At 43.7% G+C, this 24166-nt stretch overlaps 2 protein-coding genes and 1 pseudogene across 2 annotated transcripts; 1 reads left to right on the top strand and 2 right to left on the bottom strand.

Annotated features, from left to right (window-relative positions):
* Positions 1 to 621: 621 nt before the first annotated feature.
* On the bottom strand, positions 622 to 5278 carry LOC124649198 (annotated as a pseudogene).
* A 2789-nt stretch (positions 5279 to 8067) lies between these two features.
* LOC124706666 (argininosuccinate synthase, chloroplastic) lies at positions 8068 to 12757 on the top strand. The gene is made up of 8 exons (XM_047238338.1): positions 8068 to 8193; positions 8809 to 8956; positions 9058 to 9106; positions 9527 to 9709; positions 10538 to 10612; positions 10680 to 10865; positions 11093 to 11181; positions 11980 to 12757. The coding sequence occupies exons 1-8, from the start codon at positions 8163 to 8165 to the stop codon at positions 12530 to 12532; spliced, it is 1314 nt and encodes a 437-aa protein (XP_047094294.1). The 5' UTR covers positions 8068 to 8162; the 3' UTR covers positions 12533 to 12757.
* Positions 12758 to 13466: 709 nt separating this feature from the next.
* On the bottom strand, positions 13467 to 21277 carry LOC124706667 (putative leucine-rich repeat receptor-like serine/threonine-protein kinase At2g14440). Its single transcript, XM_047238339.1, has 8 exons — positions 20625 to 21277; positions 16865 to 17313; positions 16274 to 16409; positions 16119 to 16190; positions 15977 to 16045; positions 15818 to 15889; positions 13896 to 13967; positions 13467 to 13799 (listed from the first exon to the last, which is right to left on the bottom strand). The coding sequence occupies exons 1-8, from the start codon at positions 21236 to 21238 to the stop codon at positions 13757 to 13759; spliced, it is 1527 nt and encodes a 508-aa protein (XP_047094295.1). The 5' UTR covers positions 21239 to 21277; the 3' UTR covers positions 13467 to 13756.
* Positions 21278 to 24166: the final 2889 nt, after the last annotated feature.

The following is a 24166-nucleotide window of genomic DNA, read 5'->3' on the forward strand; positions in this document are numbered from 1 at the left end:
AAAAAAAAAAAGTACGAGAGTAGAGATGAGTTATGGATGTGATAGACTGACGTGGGAGGTGGCATTTGATCTGGATCCGATTGTCCATATATAGGAGTAAAAATACATACAAAGTATGCTAAAGGTGTATAATGCATGCTTAACCCCCATTCCTTCCTAAATTTGTGACGTTTTAGGAGTATCTAGAAACAGAGGTTGTATTCAAGAAAAAAGGTGGTGTAGAGTTCAATAACATGTTCGAGAGCGATCAACCAAATTGGCCATCATAGCCCTCTCCATCTGTTGACCAACATTTTAAAAAAAATCCACTACTCTGATTTTTTTTCCACACTGATATCACGGGCCGCAACAGGCAATCAACCAAATACCCACATGGGCGGAACAATTAAAAATGCAAAAGGGCAACACCAGTGCATATCCAACGTTTAATTTTCTTTCTTTGACAGTCTATCATTATTGCAGCGTTTGTCTCATATCAGTATTTCTGTCTGAGATTCAGAGAACCCCAGTCTAACAGTACAATTATGGTGCAACCACTTGTAATTGATGTATCTTTCATTGGAAGTATTATTCAACAAATATTCCATGGTAGCCTAAACCAGCAATGGTTAGCAGGCCTGTTCATCGCACCCCTCCGTCCAGGAAAGAACCTTGCGTGCCCCTGAAAAAGACAACAGCAAAACAGGAAAGTGGTTAGCCTCCTGGGAAAACAAACTGGAGTACATGTGCACTTAGGTCTTGTTATGGATTCAAGTTAGCTTTTCGAAAACACTTGTACTCCTCCGACTATAAATAGGCGTCTTGTATTTGTCAAAATTTCGATGTATGTCAAGACGCCTATTTATAGACGGAGGGAGTACATATTTTGGCCTCTACTTTGTAAGTTAACATCAAATATAACTGGAATCAGTGTAAAGTTCTCCAACTAAATAGATACCTACGACAAGATATTTCAACCATAGGACAAGACAAGATTAACAGCACATTAACAAAAAAAAAAACATAAGCATTCAAGCCAAGAATGCAATTTCACAGGTTATAATAGTATTGCTCATTCCTCAGAAATAACATTTGTTGAGCACTGAATTCCAGGAAAGAACATGGGTTGGTTGTAACATCTGATTCAGCTAAAAATTATTTGCATATCAAATTTCCCTCATCACAAGGTGTGGCACAATCAAGAAAAATGAGCAAGCAAGTGCATGCAAAATAACAGCATAACACTTTTCAAAGAGAAAACCTTTTGACGGTAACTTCAAAAATATTGACATTATGAAACTATTAGCATGGTTTTGGCTCGAATACTTTTAAGAAGATTTCGAGGTTAAATTCGATTAAAACAAGTCACGGAAAACAGGACCAGAAGCCTATATCCTAACTGGCCACTGTCAATTTTTTAACTGAACTGAAGAAGTTGCTATCTTAACAAGTCATGATGCAATATAATGAAATGCATCCTTTTCCTGCAAGATACAAGAGCTGTGGCAGTATTAAGGATTTCCATTCGCTACATAGAAAGGTGAATGTTAACTAAATGTATCATACAAAACTATAGATATAAAAGGGCAATCATTTTCATGAAAATAAGCGTTGCGCTAGCTGTTGACAGTTATATTGGTAACACACTAATACATTGTGGTTCTCTTAATTAAACATAATAAATGCATATCCTAGTGCCCACAATTTAAGTGTTATTCACATGTTTTTTTGGCTCGGGTGTCCACGTCTGTCAGGCATGTCATTATAACCAGCTTGCTTTAGTGCTCCAAAAACTTAAAAGGAGATATCAGAATAGGTGTTATACCTTACAATTGTTTGCTTACTTCGTTGGAAGTGGATTAAACAGGCATGACACCACTGAGGGTAGGTTTCATCAAGACCAGCAATTGCGGGGATATAATAGTAATTCCGCTAAGATCAAGAAATAAACATTTTGTGCTACTTGGATGGCCAACATCATCTGTTTGCAATGAATGAGATTGAAGCGCTCATGGTTTTCTCCGCAGTTCACTGGAAATATGTTATAAATTTTACTCCTTTTACAAGAATTTTTTTTATGTGTACTCCCTGCATAAAATTTGATTGCAATTGATTCTTGTACGATGAACGCAAGATGTGCCAAAGATTTAGTACATGCACACAAGACACAACCTACACCTCCTTCAAGGAAATCAGAATAGTACAAAGTTCCAATAAGAATGTGGGGAATGTTGGAGATAGATTAGGAATGCTCACGTGATCCTGGATTCCTTCTGCAAGCAAATCTCTCACTAGAGAAACTTTGCTTATAGAAAGTGTAAGAAAATGGCGGGGAAACGGAGGGATAGCGATTGGTGATATTGGACCCCAACCAACATTAATGACAGTGGATAGAAGCAACAATTGGACATAACAATCTTGATTCGTCGTGTCTTTTACCTGGGTACCTTACGTAATATTTATGGTCCACTTAACTCGAAGTCTTGAACATCATTGTGCATCAACTGATTGTGCAAATGTGGTTTATCATTATGCACTTATGCAGTAAGTGGTTGAACTATTATTTACTTCTTCCCACACTACCACCTCATTTCTGTGTTGCTACTTCTCTCACTTATGCGCTAAAGCTATTGCTTTCTTGTGCAAAGTTGCAAGCTCTTCTCTTGGTTACCAGTTCATTATGCTGACTCCATCAACTCGTCAAATAAATCAAGATACATGTCCCAAACGGCAGGGGAGTTCATTTATTACATGATGTACTTGATTTTTCTTAATCCATATCATTCCCAATTCCCATGCCCTCACATGAAACACTAATGTCTATTTTTTTTTATTATATATTTATATTAACATATAGTATCATTGTTTTCGGTAAAATGATCTCTGGTGGTATCGTCCCAATTCCTGTTTGCTCATAAGAAAACACTAAACTCTACTATTTATATCGTATTTGTTATATTATTAACATATTATCATTGTTTTCGGCAAAACGGTCACTGGTGGTATAGGCTTTTTCAGGCCACCTAGCTAAGAACACATAAGAAATTGAGCTGTGACCAGAAAGAGATAAACATTGGGCCCAGAAATCCATCAAATTCTAAATCAAACATGAACCACCTCAACCACAGTAGACAGTTCCCTTGATGTACCATGTTACTCTAAAAGATAAATGTCAATGAGATATAATATTGCATCTTCCTCAGATAAGCTGTACTTCCTGTCCCAATAAATTTTAGGCAAACAAATACATTTTGCACTAATAAATCGAAAAGGAGCACCCAAAGAATAATATGTCTCCCTACTTGGCATCCTAGAGCACTTTTTTTTCGAAAAAGATCCTAGATAACATAGCATATGAGATTGTTCAATTTTTTCGTTTCACTGAGGGTGTGTGTCCAATGTGAGAAGTGGAGAAAAAACTATGGCGAAGTGTGGTCACGTGACAATGATCGATTTGCTTAGCAATAGTAAGACTAGGAAACATCAAGGGAGCGAATGAACTCAGTTTATGGCAAAAGTATAGACAAAATTTCATAGCCACTCATAATGAATTGCTTGTAGCCAAATGATGGATGCCATAAATACTATCAAGTCATGCAGGCATGTAGTGGTGGAACTTTCGGGGCCTAGCAGAACCAATTGTCACAATCCCAAGCGGCAGTCCTGACTAGTGAATTCCGTGAGAACTAACACCATACTACATACTCTAAAGAATACCTCCTAAAAATACAGATAACCTGGTTAAGTGACCGTCTTCCTCTAACTTTGTAAGTGAAAAGCATAATATGCTCAACTTGGTTAAGTCCCACAAGATCCTAAAGTGAGCTTAAGTTTATGTAGTTACAATTAGGCTTAAGCATCTACAACAAACCTCCCAAAAAAAAGATGTAGAATCCAGTAACCATTTAATCTCATGTAACATAGATACCACCAAAGGTGTGTGATATACTAACGTCAGCCATGAAAAAAATGAAATCTAGACGTCACCAAAGCTAATGGAATTTAAATTAACAACGGATGCCTTTCATCAACATTTACCTAGCTTATCCAGATGCATTTGCAAAGAAGGGGGCAGAAAGTTACAGTTTGAAGTACATCCTTTCTGAAAATAACGCAGCAGATCAAGCAAAAAAATAGAAAATAAAAGCAGTTATGGGCATTTACATCCCTGTCAACTGAGAATGGTAGTTAGGTATCTTAATTTGCGTCCCAGCTCCCTATGGCAGGCGAACTAGCACAAAAAATACTACGGTGACAGAACATAGGTTCACTGGACTTGAAAAATAGATGGTGACTAAATAAAACTAATCGAACCAGCATACATCTCACATATAATTGGATGGCCATACACACAGAACTAGTGCATAATTACTGTTGAATCCCAGAGAAACAGATAAAATGTTAAGCACTTAAACTGAACATGTATGGAATCTCTATATTTGCATCACTCCCAAAGAGATCGAGATCGAGATCGTGAAGCTCTAATAAGGAGTTGAGATTGTGTAACTGAACGTAATTCATGGACTGCAAAGAAAAGAGAGATGGTGAATGAGGCCTCACTTTTTACTCCGCCGCTTGCTTTTGGGTGTGCCCCAGCCCTCGAGCTTAGCCACAGGGCATCCGCAGCGGTTGCGGAAGAGCAGTACAGCGCGTCCGTTGGGCGGGGCCATGCGTCGGAGCTCGGCGCGGAGGCACTCGTAGTCGGGGTTGTTCCCGCTCTGGCCGCCTTTCCACGGCAAGGTGTCGATCTCGCCCCACATGGCGGCGTCGGCGCCGCCGACGGTGCTGCCGGCGCCGGCGCGCACGGCGTCCTCGCTCTGGAGCTGGACGTCGAACTCGAGCGCCTTGCGGAGGCCGCGGCAGCGCGGGTTGCGGCAGCGGCGGCGAGGGAGGCGGCGGCAGGAGAGGAAGGCGGCGGCGGCGAGCACGGCGGCCGCGGCGACGTAGGGGAGGCCGGCGGCGAGGTAGGGCAGGGCGGCGGAGGCGGAGGCGAGGGCGGCGGCGGCGGGGGCGAGGCGAGGAGCGGGGAGAGGGAGCGGGAGACGTGGGCGAGCGAGGAGGCGAGGAGGAAGGCGAGGGAGAAGAGGACGAGGAGGAGGATGAGGAGATCGAGCGTGGCGGAGGACGGGGTGTGCCTGCAGGAGGAGGAGGGCGAGAGGGAGAAGGAGAAGTGGGCCCCGCCCCCGCCGCCGCCGGAGCGGGAGGAGGAAGGCGCCATGGCGGCTGCGGCCGCGGAGGGCGGGCTGGCGGCGGCGGGGCGGTGGTGGTGGTGGTGGTGAGAGGGGAATGGCCGGAGCATGACGCGGCCGGCGGGGGGCTGTGGGGTGGGGAATTAATCTAGGGGATTTGATTAATCGGGATCCGATACTTTGCTTGCCTTTGTTTATGGCTTTCCCTTTCTGCGTTCCCTTCCGCTTGGGGTTTTGGTTTTGGTCTTGCTCTTTTCTTCCTCCATCATCTCATTTCCTAACAATTGAGAATAATACGCCATCTCAAGTCCAAAAAGAAATACGCCATCTCAAGTCAAAAAAAGAATACGCCATCTAAACAAAATTCAGAATATGTTTATTTTTATTTTCCAGGAGAGGATGAGGTAAGGTGGGTGGATCAGGATAGGTGAAGCGTTCCCCTTTCATTGTTGTTGACTTGAAAAACCAAGGTATTTTCACTTGTTAAGTAACAATTTTGTCCAAAGTGCGTCACCTCCTAAAACATGATCTTGTCCAAGTGCGCCAAACACAGGTCCAAAATACTAGTGGGGTGATCTCATATTTCTTCTCTGAATATACTTTTTTTAATACGGTGGAAGAAATATCTCCCGGAAAAACATGTGAGTGGAGCGCCTGGCGAATACCATTTGGCTAAATTCCAAACACATGAGAAAGGCTATATGTAACATCAACCAGGTCATCAAAGCAAATTGACCATCAGGCCTCGTTCGGTTCATGGGGAACCAATTCCCTCGTGGAACAAACCACCCGAGGATTTGGGTGGTCACCCTGATCCCGCAAATCCCTTCCCCTAAACTCTCTATAATCCCTCAAAACTTTGACTTCTTCGGTTAATCCCCAGGAAATTGCAGCGGGAGATGCACTGGTGAGGCAAAGCTACGGGAACGTCCGTCCTCGCCGCCGTCAGCCCCGCCCTACGCCCGTCCTCGTTGCTGGCGCCGTCCACCCTCGCCGGAGCAGCCGTCCCTCCGTCCTCGCCGGAGCAGCCGTCGCTCCGTTCTCACCAGAGCAGCCGTCGCTCCGTCCTCGTCGGGGCCGCCGTTCCTCCGTGCCCGCCGGAGCCTCCGTCCTCGTCGGGGCCGCCGTTCCTCCGTGCCCGCCAGAGCCTCCGTCCCTCCGTGTTCGCCGGAGCCGCCGTCCCTCCGTCCCGCCGGAGCCGCCGACCTTCCCTACTCGCATGTGCTGCGTCCGAATCGAGCAGAGAGAGAATCACAGCCTGACGTACCGATTCGGGACAAGACGACGGGGATTGGTTCCACAGGGTCAGACTAGAGTTTTAAAAACCCGGCGATTTGGACGGGATCGGGGTGGTTTAGGGCGGGGTTAGTTTCCAACCGGGTTTAACCGAACGCAGGGTCCGGGATTGATTCCTGGCCAGGCAGATCCCGGCTATCCCCCGGGTTTCGCTTCAAATCCCGGCCGGGGCGGGACCAACCGAACAAGGCCTCAAGGAAAAGAAAGAGGTGTCCAATGGTCTTCTAATGATTGCAATAGGCACGAAGCTTGGTGCTATTCCAATACCGATTGTTGAAGTTGACTTTCATCAAGTGGACACCCCTAAAGAGGCACCAAAAAAAATATCAAGTGCACCTGCGTAGGGTAATGTTGACTTAAAGGAGAAAATATAAATTATCTCTTAGCATTTAAAAAATACAAGTTTCTACATCTTGTTGGATGTCATCTCTTAATCACATGTTTATAATTAAATTTAATTACCCATTCATTTTTTAAGCACGACATATACATCCAATTATTAATGGTTAGAGATAGTACTAATATATTATGTGACATCATTTTGTTGTGCTTATCACGTGGAGGGTTAAGAGAATATTATCTTTCAACCACTATACATGTCATTGTTTGTTACTTGAATATTAAGTCGACGGGTCTCCACCTCCTCTACTTGATGCTCGAGAGCATGAGTGGGTAGGACCTCTGTATTGCACTCGACATTGTAGTAAGGTCCCTAAACTTAGAGTTTGGTCAACCAGCAACGATGACAAGGTGGCTATGGCGCCGATGTGCGCAACAAGAGTAAGGTATATCCGCCTCCTCGGCCACCTTGTCGGTGGTGTTGAGGAGGGCGTTGAATCTTCTAGTCGATGCTTCCATGGAGGTTGTGGATCTCGTCCAGTCTATGTGTGTTACAGGTTTGGTGTTAGAAGATTTAGATCAATTCAATAGTTAGGGCATTGGTCCTTGGGGGCACGTGCACGAAAACTTCCCTTTTGTCATCAACGATGTCATGTCAGCTCCGGCAGGGGAGAGGCGACAACAGCGTGTCCACGGCTCACTCACTTGCTAGCAGTAGTGGTTGTTAGGTGGTTCAAAGACCTCGATTTTTGTAGTATGTTTGGGGAGCTTTGTACTTATGAACTTTTGTACTCCCTCCCTCCGTTGCATAAAAGCTATCTTAGATTTATTGAAAATTTAGATGTATCTAGACACTATCTACTATACGGATACATCCAAATTTTGACAAATCCAAAATAAGTTTTATAGGATAAAGAGAGTAATGTAGATCCAGATCATTCTTAGAAAAGAGATATTTTCTGAAGTCCATTTGCACTAACGAGAAGGTTCAGACGGTAGCAATTTGACCAGGGTCAGAACGGGTCAGAACTTCTGAATTTGGACCTCGACGGGATACTACAAGCCAATCTTGGCCTTCCTAGATTTGCGCCTTCTGTCCCGGGCCGGGCCGCCAGCGCTCTAGTGGGCATCACACGGGCTTCCTATTCCCCGACCCGTCTACTTTCCCCCTCATCTTGCTTCCTATTTGCCGTTGCCCTACCTACTCCTCAGCGTCAGCACCAAACCTTCCACCCCGCCGCCTCCATGCCGCTCCCTATGCGCCGCCTCGCCGCTGCCCCATCCCTCCCAGCGGTACACCCGCACGACTCCGCCGCGCCGCCCTCCGTTCGACTCCGGCGACAGCATGGCCGAGTGGCGATGGAGAGGACGTCGACGACGACGGCCCGAGGTATTGCGCCGGCGGCTTGCGGAAACTGGTCTTATCTCTTGTTTGTTACATATGGCCTGCGGCGATTACTCGTGAAAAATTAACCCCTCTGCTTGCAATGTACCTTGTGTCAGCAGTATCCTTCTGCGCCACTAGATGATTTTGCCATCCATGTCTCATCTGTGAAGCAGTATTTACTTGCTTGAATTGATTTTACTGTGGTAATCGAATTTTCTGGAATCCCTCGTTTTTCGCTGGAGTTATCCTTCTATGGTAAAACAGTCCCGAACAATAAAAAAAAATCAGAAACGTGGCTCATAACTCTGAAGTATGTGCTCACTGAAATAGTTTACCAATGACTTCTAGTGTTGTTCAATCTTGTTTTCCGCATCCTTTGATGAAACACCGGTAATAGCCGTGCCCTATTCTCCATGAACCGACCATTTTGGGGATTCTCCGTGAACTGGTAATGGTAGTCCCCTATTCTCCATGCCCTGTCCATTGTAGATCATAGGGGGTTTGCTAGATGGAACTTGAGTGACCTACTTTTGTGTTGCCTAAGGCGGGTTTAGCATTTTTTTTTCTTTTGTTATGATGATAGTCATTTACCCTTATATCCTTGGTGAACATCTGCAGGTGTTAGTTGTGTAGTGGCAAGCGGGAAAGAGCATGCAGCAACTACGACTGGTGATGAAAAGAAAGGTGGACTGCGTGGCAAGCTAAAAAAAGTTGTTCTAGCTTACAGTGGTGGCCTGGATACATCAGTAATTGTTCCGTGGCTCAGGTACAAATGCGTCTTGTTTCAGTATGGACCTTTAGCAACTTATAAAGGATGAATTGATCTGATTCGTCCATACTATGTCTTCTTGTTTTTTTTTATTGAAGAGAGAACTATGGCTGTGAAGTCGTCTGCTTCACTGCTGATGTTGGCCAGGTACGTTAACCTAGCCTGAGCAATTCTCAAGTGTACAGAGCTGAATCATTCTACTGGCCTCTTTTAATCTGGAATGTTGCGCTAAATTGATAACTGTGTCCTGCTTCATCATTACTTTAAACCCGGACAAGTGTCCCAGCTTTCTCTCTCCCTTTCCTGTCTGTACATTGTATAAGCTTACTTATTCTTCTGCTGGTTAGAGTGTTGCAATGCATGACAAATTCAGTACATGTTATCTTTATGGCTTTGTGTTGTCCTATAATTCCTATCTTTTAATACTTATCTACCGTGTCCTTGTACCGTGTACTTCGTGTTCTGTCAGTAAATTAATGAGCTAGCATTGCAGTTTGGACCTTTTGTTCTAATTAGCCATCTGCTAAGTCCATATTGTTGTTTGAACCTTTAGTTTGGACCTTGTAGGGTGACATTGAAATGGAAGGATTGGAGAAAAAGGCAAAAGCTAGTGGTGCAAGCCAGCTTGTTGTAAAGAACTTACAAGAAGAATTTGTTGGTGAATATATATTCCCCTGCCTGCGTGCTGGTGCAGTTTACGAAAGGAAGTATCTTCTTGGGACTTCAATGGCTAGGCCTGTTATTGCTAAGGTGAAATTGGCACAACAGTTGTATTTCAGAATTTTTTGAAATTTAACCTTTAATTTATCTTTGGTTGACAATATTATTTGGAGTGTGTTTCATACATTGGCACTTTCTCGTACTGGAATAAGCGCTGCTGAAATATTTATATAAGATTGATGCCACTTTTGATAGCTAGTCATTTACCCTGGAAGGATTAATTCTCTTGCTAAGTTATACGGACAAATTTTTCCTTCATTTTTTTTTTGTTCCATAAAACTCTCACCTGCGAGAGTTGTGTGGCAAGCCATGTATATTTTACTTTCTAGCCCAATACAGATTGGATAGCTAATGTGATATTTTTTCACCGAAATAGATAACATGATATAAGTTGTGATCATTTGATCTATTTTGAGTTTTATATGCATCACTCAGTATGTACATGGGTGGAACTAGAATCTACCACAGGGATTTTCTTTGGATACCTGTGAGAATTGAAAAATTTCTTGCGAAATTCCTGTGTGTACAACTGTACATGCTCTTAAATGGAAAAGAATAGTAACATTTTGAATTGAACTGTAAGCTTCGTAGGATCTTAACTTAATATGTAATTCAAGTAGATCGTGAGATGAACGAAATATTCTAGTGAAGTAGTCACAGTTATACGCACACATTTCATATATCCTTTTATTCCATTGGGGACACCAACCAAAAAAAATCTCGAGAAAACGCAAATGACCTTTTCGTTTCATTTCATTGCATAGATAGAGTTTGTTACAATCTTCCTAGGAGGCAGGGGTTACACCAACTAATATGGATGAACAGAGGAGAACTAATCAACTTATATCTCTATTGTAGGCAATGGTTGATGTTGCCAAGGAAGTTGGTGCAGATGCAGTTGCTCATGGGTGCACTGGAAAGGGCAATGATCAGGTAGATACTGCTGCTCATGCAAATGTTAATGTGGGCAGTCAGTCATCTGATGCTACTGTTTCTGCAGGTTCGCTTTGAGCTGACATTTTATGCCTTAAATCCGGAACTTAAAGTGGTGGCACCCTGGAGGGAATGGGATATCACAGGACGTGAAGATGCAATTGAGTATGCGAAGAAACACAACGTGCCAGTTCCAGTTTCAAAGAAATCGATATACAGCCGAGACAGAAATTTGTGGCACCTTAGCCATGAGGTATATATTACATATTGTCCTGTTGGATCTCTAGTAGGTTTTTCGGAGCTGTACTTTATTTTTCTGTTTTTAAGGACATGTGTCTTATAGCACTTTTCGTAGACAATGTACAAGTTCAAAAGTTTCAAATCAATGAAGTGCATCATCGTCGTGGTGCCATTGATTAATCTTTAATTGAGAACTGTAATGCTTATTGGATGATATGAGTTATTCTCTTAACATTTCAGGGTGACATTTTGGAAGATCCAGCAAATGAGCCAAAAGAAGATATGTATATGATGTCTGTTTCTCCTGAAAATGCACCTTCAAAACCTGAGTATGTGATCATTCTTTTATTTTTCCATAGGCCACAGCTCCTGTCCTGAATATGTATTCTTTATACTCCATCTTTCCTGCAGCATATCTTAGTTTACTAAATCTTGTTCATATTTCCGCACTGGTTCATATTTCCGCACGTGATATACGGTCGAGCTGAATTGTTTAGAGAACCACCCAAATGATTTGGAACCTCATTGCTATTGTTGTTCTAAAGTAGGGATGCTCAGTCGTTATCTGATGAACTTGAGTTTAGCATTTGAAGTTCCAAGTTTTTAATGACTAAGTTTATCATGTTTTCATTTAGATAGCAGTTTCATGTTAAGTGAGACTGAAACATAGTGAAAAGAATGATCATGTTGATGTAGCCACCATCTGTAGGGTAGGATTTAGGTTATTATGGTTCAGGAAATCAGCATCTATAACTCGAATATGCTAACTACCACCAATCCATTTGTGTTATACATTTTATTGCTCAGATGGTATGCACAGAAGTAATCGATCTGGCAACACTACCACCAATTCATTTGTGTTGTAGACACTTCATTCATGTTTTCTTTGAACTGCAGATTTCTTGAACTGAAAATCATCGGAATTTGTAACTCTGCCCATCAGTCCAATTGTATTGTTAACACTTTGTTTGTGCATTATTGTTACATTGTAATTGGTTGTCCAAAAAAGTCATTCAATTGCAGACTTGATTAGTTGCAGAACAATGTTCTTTTTAATGTTTCACCATAATGTACATATGTATAAATACTCTGTTAGCATGTTGTATATAAAACTAAGCTTCATACAGGTACCTGGAGATCGGTATAGTTGCTGGTGTTCCTACTTCTATCAATGGAAAGGACCTCTCACCAGCATCTCTTCTTGCCAAGCTCAATGAAATCGGTGGAAAGCACGGTATCGGGCGTATTGACATGGTGGAAAACCGCCTCGTGGGGATGAAGTCCCGTGGTGTCTACGAGACCCCTGGTGGCACCATCATGGCAGCGGCGGTCCGTGAGCTGGAGTCCCTAACACTGGACAGGGAGACAATGCAGTGGAAGGATATGCTCGCCCTCAAGTACGCTGAGCTTGTCTATGCTGGGCGCTGGTTCGACCCGCTCCGGCAGTCCATGGACGCGTTCATGGAGACGATCACAGCGACGACGACCGGTTCTGTGACCCTGAAGCTGTACAAGGGCTCGGTGAACGTTGCGTCCCGGAAGAGCCCCTATAGCCTGTACAGGGAAGACATCTCTTCGTTTGAGAATGGAGAGATCTACAACCAGGCTGATGCCGAGGGTTTCATCAGGCTGTACGGTCTTCCCACCCGAGTTCGCGCAATGCTGGAGAAGGGTATCTAAGGTCACTTTGTGTCTTGAATAAAATTTTCTGTTTGAGAACTGCCTGGTGTATTCTAGTAATTCTGGACAAATCCAAGATGTCCTGGTGGGCTCTGAGTACATTTTTCAGTTTCTTTTTGAGTTAGTAGCCTTATCTTCATGAGGTGTGCCTGGATATATGCATTGAAGAGTTGCTCCAGTCCTGGAGTGGTAACTTGGAGTAATATACCGTTTGGTGCGGTGGTACACTCCTTGTCTCGTTGCATTTCTTTATGAAATTTGACCATCAAGCAAGAATAGCAATAACTGAGGAGAAAAAATGGAATCCACACATATGTCACTGAAGCTTTGATTGATCCTACACAATATTGTGAAGTTCCACCGAAATCTTGGAAAGACTGGCCATTTGGTTTTAGGGTACGTTTGGTTCTTGCACCATGGCTGCCTCATCAAACTTGTTTTGCTAGTCCACAGTTTTGTTGACCATGAGTTAGCCAATCATTGGCACGAACACCGAACTAGATAAGGAGCAAGTGGCGGCGCTTCCTGGAATACCAAATACCTTGGCAACCATCCAATCAAAGACCAAATTCATTGGCCATGCCCAAAGTATTGGCAGGTTGTTAACTTTAGCTACAATCATAATATCATTTGCATAATATAAGCTTATCATCATTACTATTCAATAGAATCATACACCAACACCATAGTATTGGAGGTCATGTGGATTATCCTTACAAACTAGTGCTCACTCAGTTTCTAAATATAAGATGTTTTGACAAGCCAAATTGATAAGTAGTGCAGAATTAAAAAGTGGGCAGTTTGTTCTTTCTTATTTTGAAGCAACGAAAGGCCATAGATGCAATGCTCAATAAAATGAAAGAAAGGAAACCTTTCTCTTGCAGTGTAGTGAGGACTCTACTGTATGTGGCAGGCGTGTGTTTATGTAACAGTGTAAGCAAACAATCTGCTTCAGGCTTCATACAATTTCACTTCCACTATAACAGAGTGCAAAGTTCATCGAGAGAAATTAACACAGTTTGAGCTTTGTATATACACGGACGGTGTAGACTTGCAGAGCACTGTACAACCAGGATTGTTTATCTTCACCTGCTTTCCCTAACTCGCTTGACTGAATTCGAATCATTTGACTTTACAATCATCTGACTGGTTACAAAATCTCGGTATAGCCACCCTAAAAGAATCAACACACTATCCTACTACCCTCCAGAAAATGTTTGATCGTCAGCGTGGTGGTCTCGGGAAGAAGTTATTGCCCGGAAGAAATCTACAGTTGAATGAAATATAATTATGAGAGGTCTAATGGACATTAGAAAACCTTAGCAATAAGGAGTTCCTGACTAAGGCCTGAACTGAAACTTACCGGCTAGTCAACCCATTATTGTTCAGCAAGTTCTGTGGAACTGCTCCAGTCATATTATTGCCTTGCAAGAATCTGAATAAATGAAGAAAAATATTGAACAGGTTTGCAAGCAAATTGGCGCAGAGGCATATAAAGTGCATTTCTGGAAATGTAAACAGGTCGATCATAAGAATATTTGGACCTTGTGGATGTACCAAGGATTAAGATTGTACAGGCAGCAATCTCAACGATATTGACAATTTAAAATTCAAAAATGCAATTTTTTTTGTTATAAACAGTGTACAAACTCCATGCAAGTATGTTTACAAACAATCTATCCTTTTTTCTCCAACGAAGTTGGTCTAAGCATTAGTTACCATTCTTTAGATCAACCATTGTTTACATTTTAGAAACTGCGAAAGAACACAAAATACGTACAGCGAGTAAATGGCCTACAACAGAAAATAAAGACACCATGTAGATACCAAATATTACCCAGGGAATAGCGGGTTCGTGGCTTTAGAGCTAGAAAAAACAACAGATGGAATATAGACAATTGAACAACCTTATAAAGCCAAGAAAGGTACATCTGAAATATAATCGCAGCAAGAAGCCTACATGGAGGTGTAACCATGTGAGTGTGCGGAAGCGCAAGGTGTACTACATAACCTTAATTAGGGCACTGTTAAACTATCAGCGCTATTATCAAGGACTCGTCAATCTAGGGAACTTACAGTAAAAATAAAGTAGTTCCCACCAAGTTTGAGGTGTTCCTCTTATGCTAAATCCGGTGGATCAGTTTCACTTGTGGCCAAAGAGCCAAACAACGACCGCCAGATCTGAGTTGTCTTGGAGGCCATGTTTGCCACCGGACAATCAACCAAAGCAGCAGGCAGACTAAGCACTACCAGATCTTAATGCTGCACCATTGATTTCAAGTCGACAAGTCAAGGAGTCGTTTTGGGGCAGCGACTCATAGACTAGTCAAGACTCATGTATAATACTAATTTGTAAACATGTAATCAAATTTGCATAGGAAAGAATGCAGTTCAACACCACTACTCTAGCATAACAAAGAATTGCATACTAATATGTAAACACGTAATCAATTTTGCATAGGAAAGAATACAGTTTAGCAGCTTACAAAAGATTGAAATCAATAAGAGTTGCATAGCAAAGAATGCAGTTCAACACCCCTACTCCAGCAGTCTAGCCCAATAATCAAATATCATATATAGCAAGAAACCAAGAACAAGACAGCAAATAGTTCAACAATGAAATTTAACGAACACAACTCGTGGGGTTATTTTTCGAGTCGCTGGAGTCAAAAACCTTGACTAGTCGAGACTAATCGAGATTAGTCAAGACTGGTCGAATGAGTCGCTAGTCGAGACGTCGGGTCGACCTTTCAATTGCGACTCGTAGACTAGCCGTCAACTAGTCGTTGAACTCGAAATCCATGTGCTGCACGAGCTAAGGCCTGAGGGAACCGTCCAGCTCCAATACCATTGGCAACGGACAAGAAGGAAGAAACACTGCTACCACCACCGCCCTAACATCTAAGTGCCACTCGTGGGAGCAACCAGGAAGGGGAGACACGAACTTGGACAAATAAACAGTTTCAAGTAAACTAGACATATACTATGAAACAGAGGGAGTATTTTTGTAGATCCTATTGCATGTTAAGCCTTAACATATAAGCCACTTTTCAGTTCACATGTCTTGTCATATTGAAGTGAATCATAATTAAATCTAGGAAATGTTCCAGTTTTCTAAAATATTTGTGATGCAGCGTGTTTACAACAATATATCTCCTGCATAGTGTGCTTACGCTTGGTGTTTATTTGAATACTCCGACATAATTGACATGAAAAGTATGCAATAATGAAATGCTGAAACTAGAATAATAAAACATAGGCAAAAAATGAGATAAATCAACTCACAGTTCACGCAAGGTCTGAATTCTCCCCAACGTCTGAAGTATTGTTCCATTCAGCTTGTTATCATGCAGGTGCCTAAGGATATGATTTTCCTAAGTAATGTATAAGTAATATAATTATATATTAATTTTCTGAATAAAGAGCTCCTAAGGGTTATCTTACAGTCGTTGGAGTTTGCCCAGTTTGATGAGATCAGGAATAGGTCCAGACAAGCTATTGTTTGCAAAAGATCTGCCCATGGTGATAGTGTTAGTTTTGCTATCTTATATTTCCAATTACTTTGAGCCATTTAAATAGAGCTTACAGATCAGTAAGCGCGGTCAGGTTTGCAATTTCAGGTGATAGAGATCCAGAGATGCCCATACTTGATAAGTTCCTGGTATAAGAAAATACAATGAATTATTACTAGAAAGGAGAAACGAATATCATATAGAAGGAACAATCATGAGTTGAACTCACAATGATATGACACGTATATTCAGTCCTTCCTGACATGTAACTCCAGTCCAAGCATATCCATGAGGCATACATGGATCTCCAATCCAATCATCAGGTGTATTTTGAAGGCTTCTCTTTACACTTTCCAGAGCAAGTGCTGAAAGAAATGTAATTAGTAGGACGATTTCATAAAGGAGATAGGCATAAGTTAGAGCAACTTGCTCGCTACGAGAACATGCAGTATGCCCACGGCAATATTTACAAGATTACTCACTACCACCTAAAAGTCGGTGTGCACCCTTGATAAATAACCTAAACAATTAGAGTATAGGATGAGACTAGGTGGTCCTAAACTGCACGAGATGCCTACTGGTTCATGTAAAGGCAACTCTGCCTCAAAGCACATGTTGCTAACTTGGTGCATAAATAGATGCAATATACCAACCAAATAACTGGATAAAGTTTACCAGAATCAAGACAGGGAAGATGATTACATACATAATATGCATTGCATCATGCTGGCCAGGAAATGTTTCATTACTTGTATTCATGCATTATTAACTCTAGAGAAAACAACTGATAATAGAGAAAGAAATGCAACAAGTGATTTACCATCCCGTGTAATTGTCAGTCTTCCTATGGGAAAAAGTCCAAAGACTTCACCAGCATTGATAAGTGGCGGAAGACCAGACTTGGAAGACAATATAACTCTGGTTAGGCCTGAGAGAATCCATTGTGTTGCAAACACAGAATGGCCAGCTGATGTTACTGTCAGATTTTCGTAAAAGCGATAATCATTTATATTCACATCAAACGTCCTCGAATTATCATCTAATGTATCAGCAAAGTAAAGAGCAACATAATAGCTATCATTCTGGAGAGGTATTGGAGGCCATTGCAACACCAAGGGAGCATTCTGTTCTGCTACCAAAGCTGTATTAAACACATCAGGAGGTGGCAGATTCCAGAAATCACCCGATGTAACATTGTGGGTACTACTGACTGCATGTTTGCTGTCTGGAAATGGCTGCCAATGGCGGTCAAAACTGTCATCAGGGTACCTAAGTTTGCATATAAAGAAGAAAACGGAGTCAGAGATCTGTACAAAGCTCAAGATTTGTAGTTTGCTACCAAAAAGGAAAGAAAGAAATATATATACTCCCTCCATTTTTGTTTAAAGGGCGCATCTCACAATTCTCTGGGACCAAGGTGTTTTTCTATTGGCTGAAAATCGTGTGCGTGGGAGCATCGTGGATATCAGATCTGCGCCTAACTAATCGTTATGTTAGCGCTTAGTAATCTGCATGCCCAATAAACGAGCCCTCATACCGCATGCATTGCTGGAGACCGTTCGGAGTGAAATTTTCTCCTCTCCTTCTTCTTCCCGCACTCCTTCCTTCTCCCCCGCTCAGTTTCCATCAAAAGCTCTCGACAAAATTTCGTGAGATCAAAACGTCCCGCCGATCTTCCCCGCTGCCAAGTTCCAAACGAAAATTTCGCTGAGATCAAAACCTCCCGCCGATCCTGCCCGCCGCCAGTGCTCTCTTTATATAGAAGTGCATATGGAGGCACACGAACAGGCATCTTTCTGCTTCTCTCCTCCATCTAACTCCAATGGCGCCGCCGGAGCAAGGTGGATCCGGTCGTCGCGCAGTCCTTGCACCAGTAGTCATCACATAGAAGTGGATTTCCGCACAACTCACAACGTACCACGTCCAATGGCACGTGCAGAGAGCAAGCAAGACAACAAAAAATTGATGCCTCACCACGCACACCACAGTTACGGCACAATGCAGGGAAGATGCATCCATCACATGAAGACGAAGCCCTGCGCCGCGGCGCGAGGTTAGTGGTGCGGATGTACCTTGCCCTAGCCGAAGTCCTTGATTCACCAGCGCAGGTTAGTGGTGCGGATGTACCTTGCCCTAGCCGAAGTCCTTAATTCACCAGCTCCGACATTGGTTGCACGATCCACTTTCTCAAAAAGATCGTTGTATAAACCCTCTCAAATTCATCCTCTAGTTCTATCACCTGGCCATGTGTAACCTCCACCTCGCCGTCGACGAACTCGCATGCGCCTCACGCCATGGACGACATCCACCTCTCCATGGACGCCTTTCATCTCGGCATGGATCTCCTTCAGTACGGCATAGACGTCGTCCACCTCACCCTGGACCTCTTGAACCTCGACTTGCTTCTCCATTTGCCTTCCTGCTCGCTGGATCAAGGAAGAGCAAGCAGTGGCTGTACTTTTATACACCAACGAAGAGACATGCGGTGGGAAAAGGAGACCAAGAGCAACTGCATGCAATAAGGAGGGAGTGCACACGACGACATGCAAATCATTCTCCATTCACACCTCAACAAACACGAACGCTTTCCCACTTGCATGCAGAATCCGGAAGGGAAAAGGAAGGAGAGAAATCACCGGGAGTTATTCCTTCAAAACGCCTCAATTAATTGTGTGATTAATGACATGCGCCTTAGATCGCTCTAATTCTTAAAACGCCGGATTTGGAGATGCGCCTTTAAACAAAAATGGAGGAGTACGAGTAAACATCCGGTCGTAGTATGTTATTGCAACCAATTTGCTCCTATATTAATTGTAATACGGAGTAACATGTTATATTCGCAGAGGAGTAGCTGCCAATTAGATTCTCACTAAATGAAGCACGAAAATGGAAGAAGAAGAAGAAGAAGAGAGTCAACCTATACTACTCCTCCATTTTTGTTTAAAGGGCGCAGCGATCTAAGGCGCATGTCATTAATCACACAATTAATTGAGGCGTTTTGGAAGGAATAACTCCCGGTGATTTCTCTCCTTCCTTTTCCCTTCCGGGCTCAAGTGGGAAAACGTTCGTGTTTGTTGAGGTATGAATAGAGAATGATTTGCATGCCGTCGTGTGCACTCCCTCCTTATTGCATGCAGTTGCTCTTGGTCTCCTTTTCCCACCGCATCTCTCTTCGTTGGTGTATAAAATTACAGCCACTGCTTGCTCTTCCTTGATCCAGCGAGCAGAAGGCAAATGGAGAAGCAAGTCGAGGTTCAAGAGGTCCAGGGCGAGGTGGACGGCGTCCATGCCGTACTGAAGGAGATCCATGCCGAGATGAAAGGCGTCCATGGAGAGGTGGATGTCGTCCATGGAGAGGTGGATGGCGTCCATGGCGAGGTGCAGTTCGTCGACGGCGAGGATGAATTTGAGAGGGTTTATACAACAATCCAAGATCTTTTTGAGAAAGTGGATCGTGCAACCAATGTCGGAGCTGGTGAATCAAGGACTTCGGGTAGGGCAAGGTACATCCGCACCACTAACCTCAGCGCGCGGCGCGGGCTTCGTCTTCATGTGATGGATGCATCTTCCCCGCATTGTGCCGTAATCGTGGTATGCGTGGTGGCATCAATTTTTTGTTGTCTTGCTTGCTCTCTGCCGGTGCCATTGGACGTGGTACGTTGTGAGTTGTGCGGAAATCCACTTCTATGTGATGACTACTGGTGCAAGGACTGCACGACGACCGGATCCACCTTGCTCCGGCGGCGCCATTGGAGTTAGATGGAGGAGAGAAGGATGCCTGTTCGTGTGCCTCCATATGCACTTCTATATAAAGAGAGCACTGGCGGCGCGGAGGATCGGCGGGAGGTTTTGATCTCAGCGAAATTTTCGTTTGGAATTTGGCAGCGGGGAAGATCGGCGGGACGTTTTGATGTCACGAAATTTTGTCGAGAGCTTTTGATGGAAACTGAGAGGGGGAGAAGGAAGGAGTGCGGGAAGAAGGAGAGGAGAAAATTTCGCTCCGAACGTTCTCCACCAATGCATGCGGTATGACGGCTCGTTTATCTAAGCGCTAACATAACGATTAGTTAGGCGCAGATCTAATATCCACGATGCTCCCACGCACACGATTTTCAGCCAATAGAAAAACACCTTGGTCCCAGAGAATTGTGAGATGCGCCCTTTAAACAAAAATGGAGGGAGTATTATATTTTGGGACAGAGGCTATTTATTCCTTGAAATAAACACCTAAAGCTCTAAAACCAATAGCCCATGCACATGTTTCCTCAAAGTAAATAATGCGAAAAAGGTTTAAGAACTTTGTTGATTCCATAGCTTAAGAAATAGGGAAGTAAATTTTGATACAATGAATTCCACTTGTTTTGGAGAATTCCACCTGTTTTGGAGGATCATGTTCAAGTTACTATCGGAAAAGGTTTAAGAACTTTGGTGATTCCATACAGGAGTCTCCACCATTTCACATTCGAGTCATTTATGCAATCTCAAACCTACTCAAGTTACTATCGGAAATCAATGAACATCTAGCATTTCAACAGTAAAGGGCAGTGGAATCAAGCCCAGGGAGGGAAGTGGTTCCTCACCTCTCGACTTGGCCAGTGGAGCCAAACTTGGTGCGCGCGATGAGCCCCATGGCGCTGGTCCGGAAATCGGTGGCGTTGTAGACCGGATCGTCAATCTGTATCACCTGCAGCGCGTTGATGAAAGGCCCGGCGTCGGTGTAGTTAGGGTTGGCGCCGAGGCAGAAGGCCATGCTCCTGCCCGCGGCCGGGAAGACGGCCTCGTAGCGCGAGGCGCTGCCGGCGAGCCTGTCGCCGGCGGTGTCGACGGCGGTCCAGAAGGTGCCGTCGACGATCAGGTCGAACGCGGGCGGCGGCGGCGAGGAGGCGGTGCCGTAGAAGAAGGTGGGGCGGAGGATGTAGCGGCGGTTGGGGTCGACGGGGAACTCGTAGCAGTACTTGGCGCCGGCGCGGCGCGGGAACTCGCGGAGGGTGGCGAGGGTCGGGTCGAGCAGGCCCTGCAGCGGGAGCGCGCGGGCGGTGCCAGCGGTGATGTAGGGGGCGTCGGGGTCCCAGCGGAGGTCGCGGGTGTCGGTGGTGGCGGCTGGCGCGCCGCAGTCGAGGAGGTAGGAGAAGCCGCGGAATCGCTGGCCGGCGGCGAGGGGGAGGAGGAGGAGGGCGGCGAGGAGACGCAGCATTCTGGTGGGCTTGCTGAAATTTTGGGGTGGAAAGGGAGGGGAATTTGGGGATAGTTCCGTGCTGGGGAAAGTGGGTTTGACTCGGCCGGCGGGGCGGGGGAGGGTGGGCGCAGTCAGCGGAGAACAGGCTGTGGATGCGCGTTCCGGCGGCGGGTGTCGGAGGTTGGGTCGGGTTCGGCTCAGCTTCGGTCAGGACTCACGCGGGCATTTTTGGTGTCTCACATGCCCTGTGTACTGTACCTTGGGAACCAATCTCTGATCAGATACTTAGAGCATCTCCAATAGGCGCCATTATGGTAAACCTTGTTTCCGCCACGCTGTAAATAAATAGCGCGCGCTATGCTGAAATTTGCCCCACCGAATGTTCCATTTTACACCCGCGTTGACGCGGTAAAAAAGCTTCTCCGTTGGACGCTCCATTATGCAGCGCGCGCAAACAATAAACACACACAAGTATGCATCAAAGAAGATCAACAACCATATAAATTCATAAATAAAATGTACCATACAAATACAACAAATTGTTCACAACAAATACAACAAGTACATGAAATTGTTCACAACAAATACAACAAGTTTAAGAACCAACATACAACAATACAACATAGTTTTGAGACAATACAACACATAGTTTTCAAACAAATACAATAAGTATGTAACTATTATTGTCCATATAATTCCACCATTCTTCCATGAGATCTTTTTTGAGCTCATCATGTGTGTGAGCGAATGGCATGGTACGAGGTAATGAACCGGGCAATCCTATGTGCGGACCTCCTCACTTGCACGGAACCCCCCCCCCCCCCAACTCATACTGGCTATGATCCACATCTTTCTCACGATCATCCTCTATAATCATATTAAGAGACAGTAAAACGCATCGAGCTACGACTGCTCACAGCGTTTTGACGTCTCTGGGCCTCATCTGCTGTCTCTTGGGCCGCTACTCCGAAAACTGAATTGGGTGATCTGTGGCGAATCGGGCCGAGACGTGTGAACCGCATGGCCCATTCAACACTAGATGCGAGGGTGACTTTTGCGGCGGTTCCTCTGTCTTCTGTCATCACGAGCACACCTTGGTCTTCCCCCCTTCAGTTTCTGTCTCTATATCGTCGGAACTAAAACTGCCACCAGCGCCGTATTGATGGAATTAAACTCGACCGTCTTCCTCTTTTAATCTTCCCTGGTAAGCTAAGTACGTTTGGTTATGTCTGATTGTCTTCTCTTATTAGCCGGGTCCTCATATATGTTGCGTACATACTATATTCAGGTATTGTCATGCTCTTAGTTGGGATTTCTGTGTTGGATCTGCGGCAATAGCTTCCGGGCAGGTACGCTTATTTATGTTTCTATTTTTAATCCTTGTTCCATCATCTGTTGTATGAAAGTGTGAAACCTGCTCGAAGCAGTGCCCGCCAGCATGGAGAGATTGACCGTGAGGCTGCGATCTGTCTAGGAGTTCCAACTTGGAAAGGAGCCATGGTTAATTGATCTAAACTGCCTTCTCCGATGCATTGATAGTCTCCATCTGACTAGCTGCAATTCCATTTCCTTTCTCTCTAGTATGTACCACTGATGCAATCCACGGGGAGAAAAGGTCCACATGAAAGGGTGGAATTCATGGAGAAAGTGGCAAAGACGCTGATGTTGGTGAGCTCACGGCTGATGTTTTGATGAGAGTGTATTCGTATTTGAAACTCACCTTTAATTTTTCACAGCAAAGCTATTTTGTTTGTATGGCTCAAGGTAAGGCAAATGTACACAATCTTGTTTACACCATCGAGTTCACATTTTCCCCAAAAAAATTCATGAAGCCAGTGAAGTAGAACGACAAGCTATTCGCCCACCTAAATTTCTTTTCATTTTTTAATCCTTAGTGAGTGCTAATTTTGGAATCAGCAAAATGTGGCTAATTTTCTCAGACTGATTTCTTACAGGTTACACCTTTTTTGGGATTAAACTACACTGGCGAGGAAAATTCATGAGATGTGAAGAATTGTTTTATCGGTGCATAAGTGCACAGGTACATGCCATGGTGTTGTTCAATATTTTTCCACTTAAATTTCCTTTTATTTTTGATCTTCAGTGAGTGCTAATTTTGTAATCATCAAAATAGTGGTTAATTTTTTCATAATGATATCCTACATTTTAAAATCAAGAGATGTGAAGGATTATTTTATTGGTGCAGAAGTGCACAGGTACATGTCAAGTTTTGTTCAATCTCTCAAGGAAATAAATATAAGTGGTGATTGTTGGAGCTGCAACTGGGCGCTATTTTGCATGAAATCTGACATTGGTATGTCTAATGCTTTGATCCCGTCTCAGATGGAACATAATAAAGCACCAGGTCCGGATGGTTTTCCGGCCGAATTTTATCAACATTTTTGGGAAATAATTAAGGTGGATCTAATGGCACTCTTTAATGAATTGAGTACAGGAGAGTTGTCTCTTTATAAACTCAATTTTGGGGTGATTACTTTATTACCCAAAAAAGAGGATGCGATGCAGATTCAACAATATAGACCCATCTGTCTATTAAATGTGTGTTTTAAAGTGTTTACTAAAGTGGGAACAAATAGAATAACGGGGATTGCCCCTAAGGTGAGTAAACCAACACAGACTGCATTTATGCCGGGAAGAAATATTTTAGAATGAGTTGTAATTCTTCATGAAATGATTCATGAATTACATACTAAAAAATTGGATGGGGTGTTGTTTAAAATTGATTTTGAGAAAGCTTATGATAAAGTTAAATGGTCTTTCCTGCAACAAACCTTGAGAATGAAGGGTTTTGCTACAGAGTGGTGTAGCCTAATTCAGAAATTTGTCCAAGGTGGGAGTGTGGGAATAAAGGTAAATGATGACATTGGTAATTATTTTCAAACAAAGAAGGGATTGCGGCAAGGGGACCCTTTGTCCCCGATGTTA

Source organism: Lolium rigidum, chromosome 4 (genome assembly GCF_022539505.1).
Source record: "Lolium rigidum isolate FL_2022 chromosome 4, APGP_CSIRO_Lrig_0.1, whole genome shotgun sequence".
In the NCBI taxonomy this organism is placed as follows: domain Eukaryota; kingdom Viridiplantae; phylum Streptophyta; class Magnoliopsida; order Poales; family Poaceae; genus Lolium; species Lolium rigidum.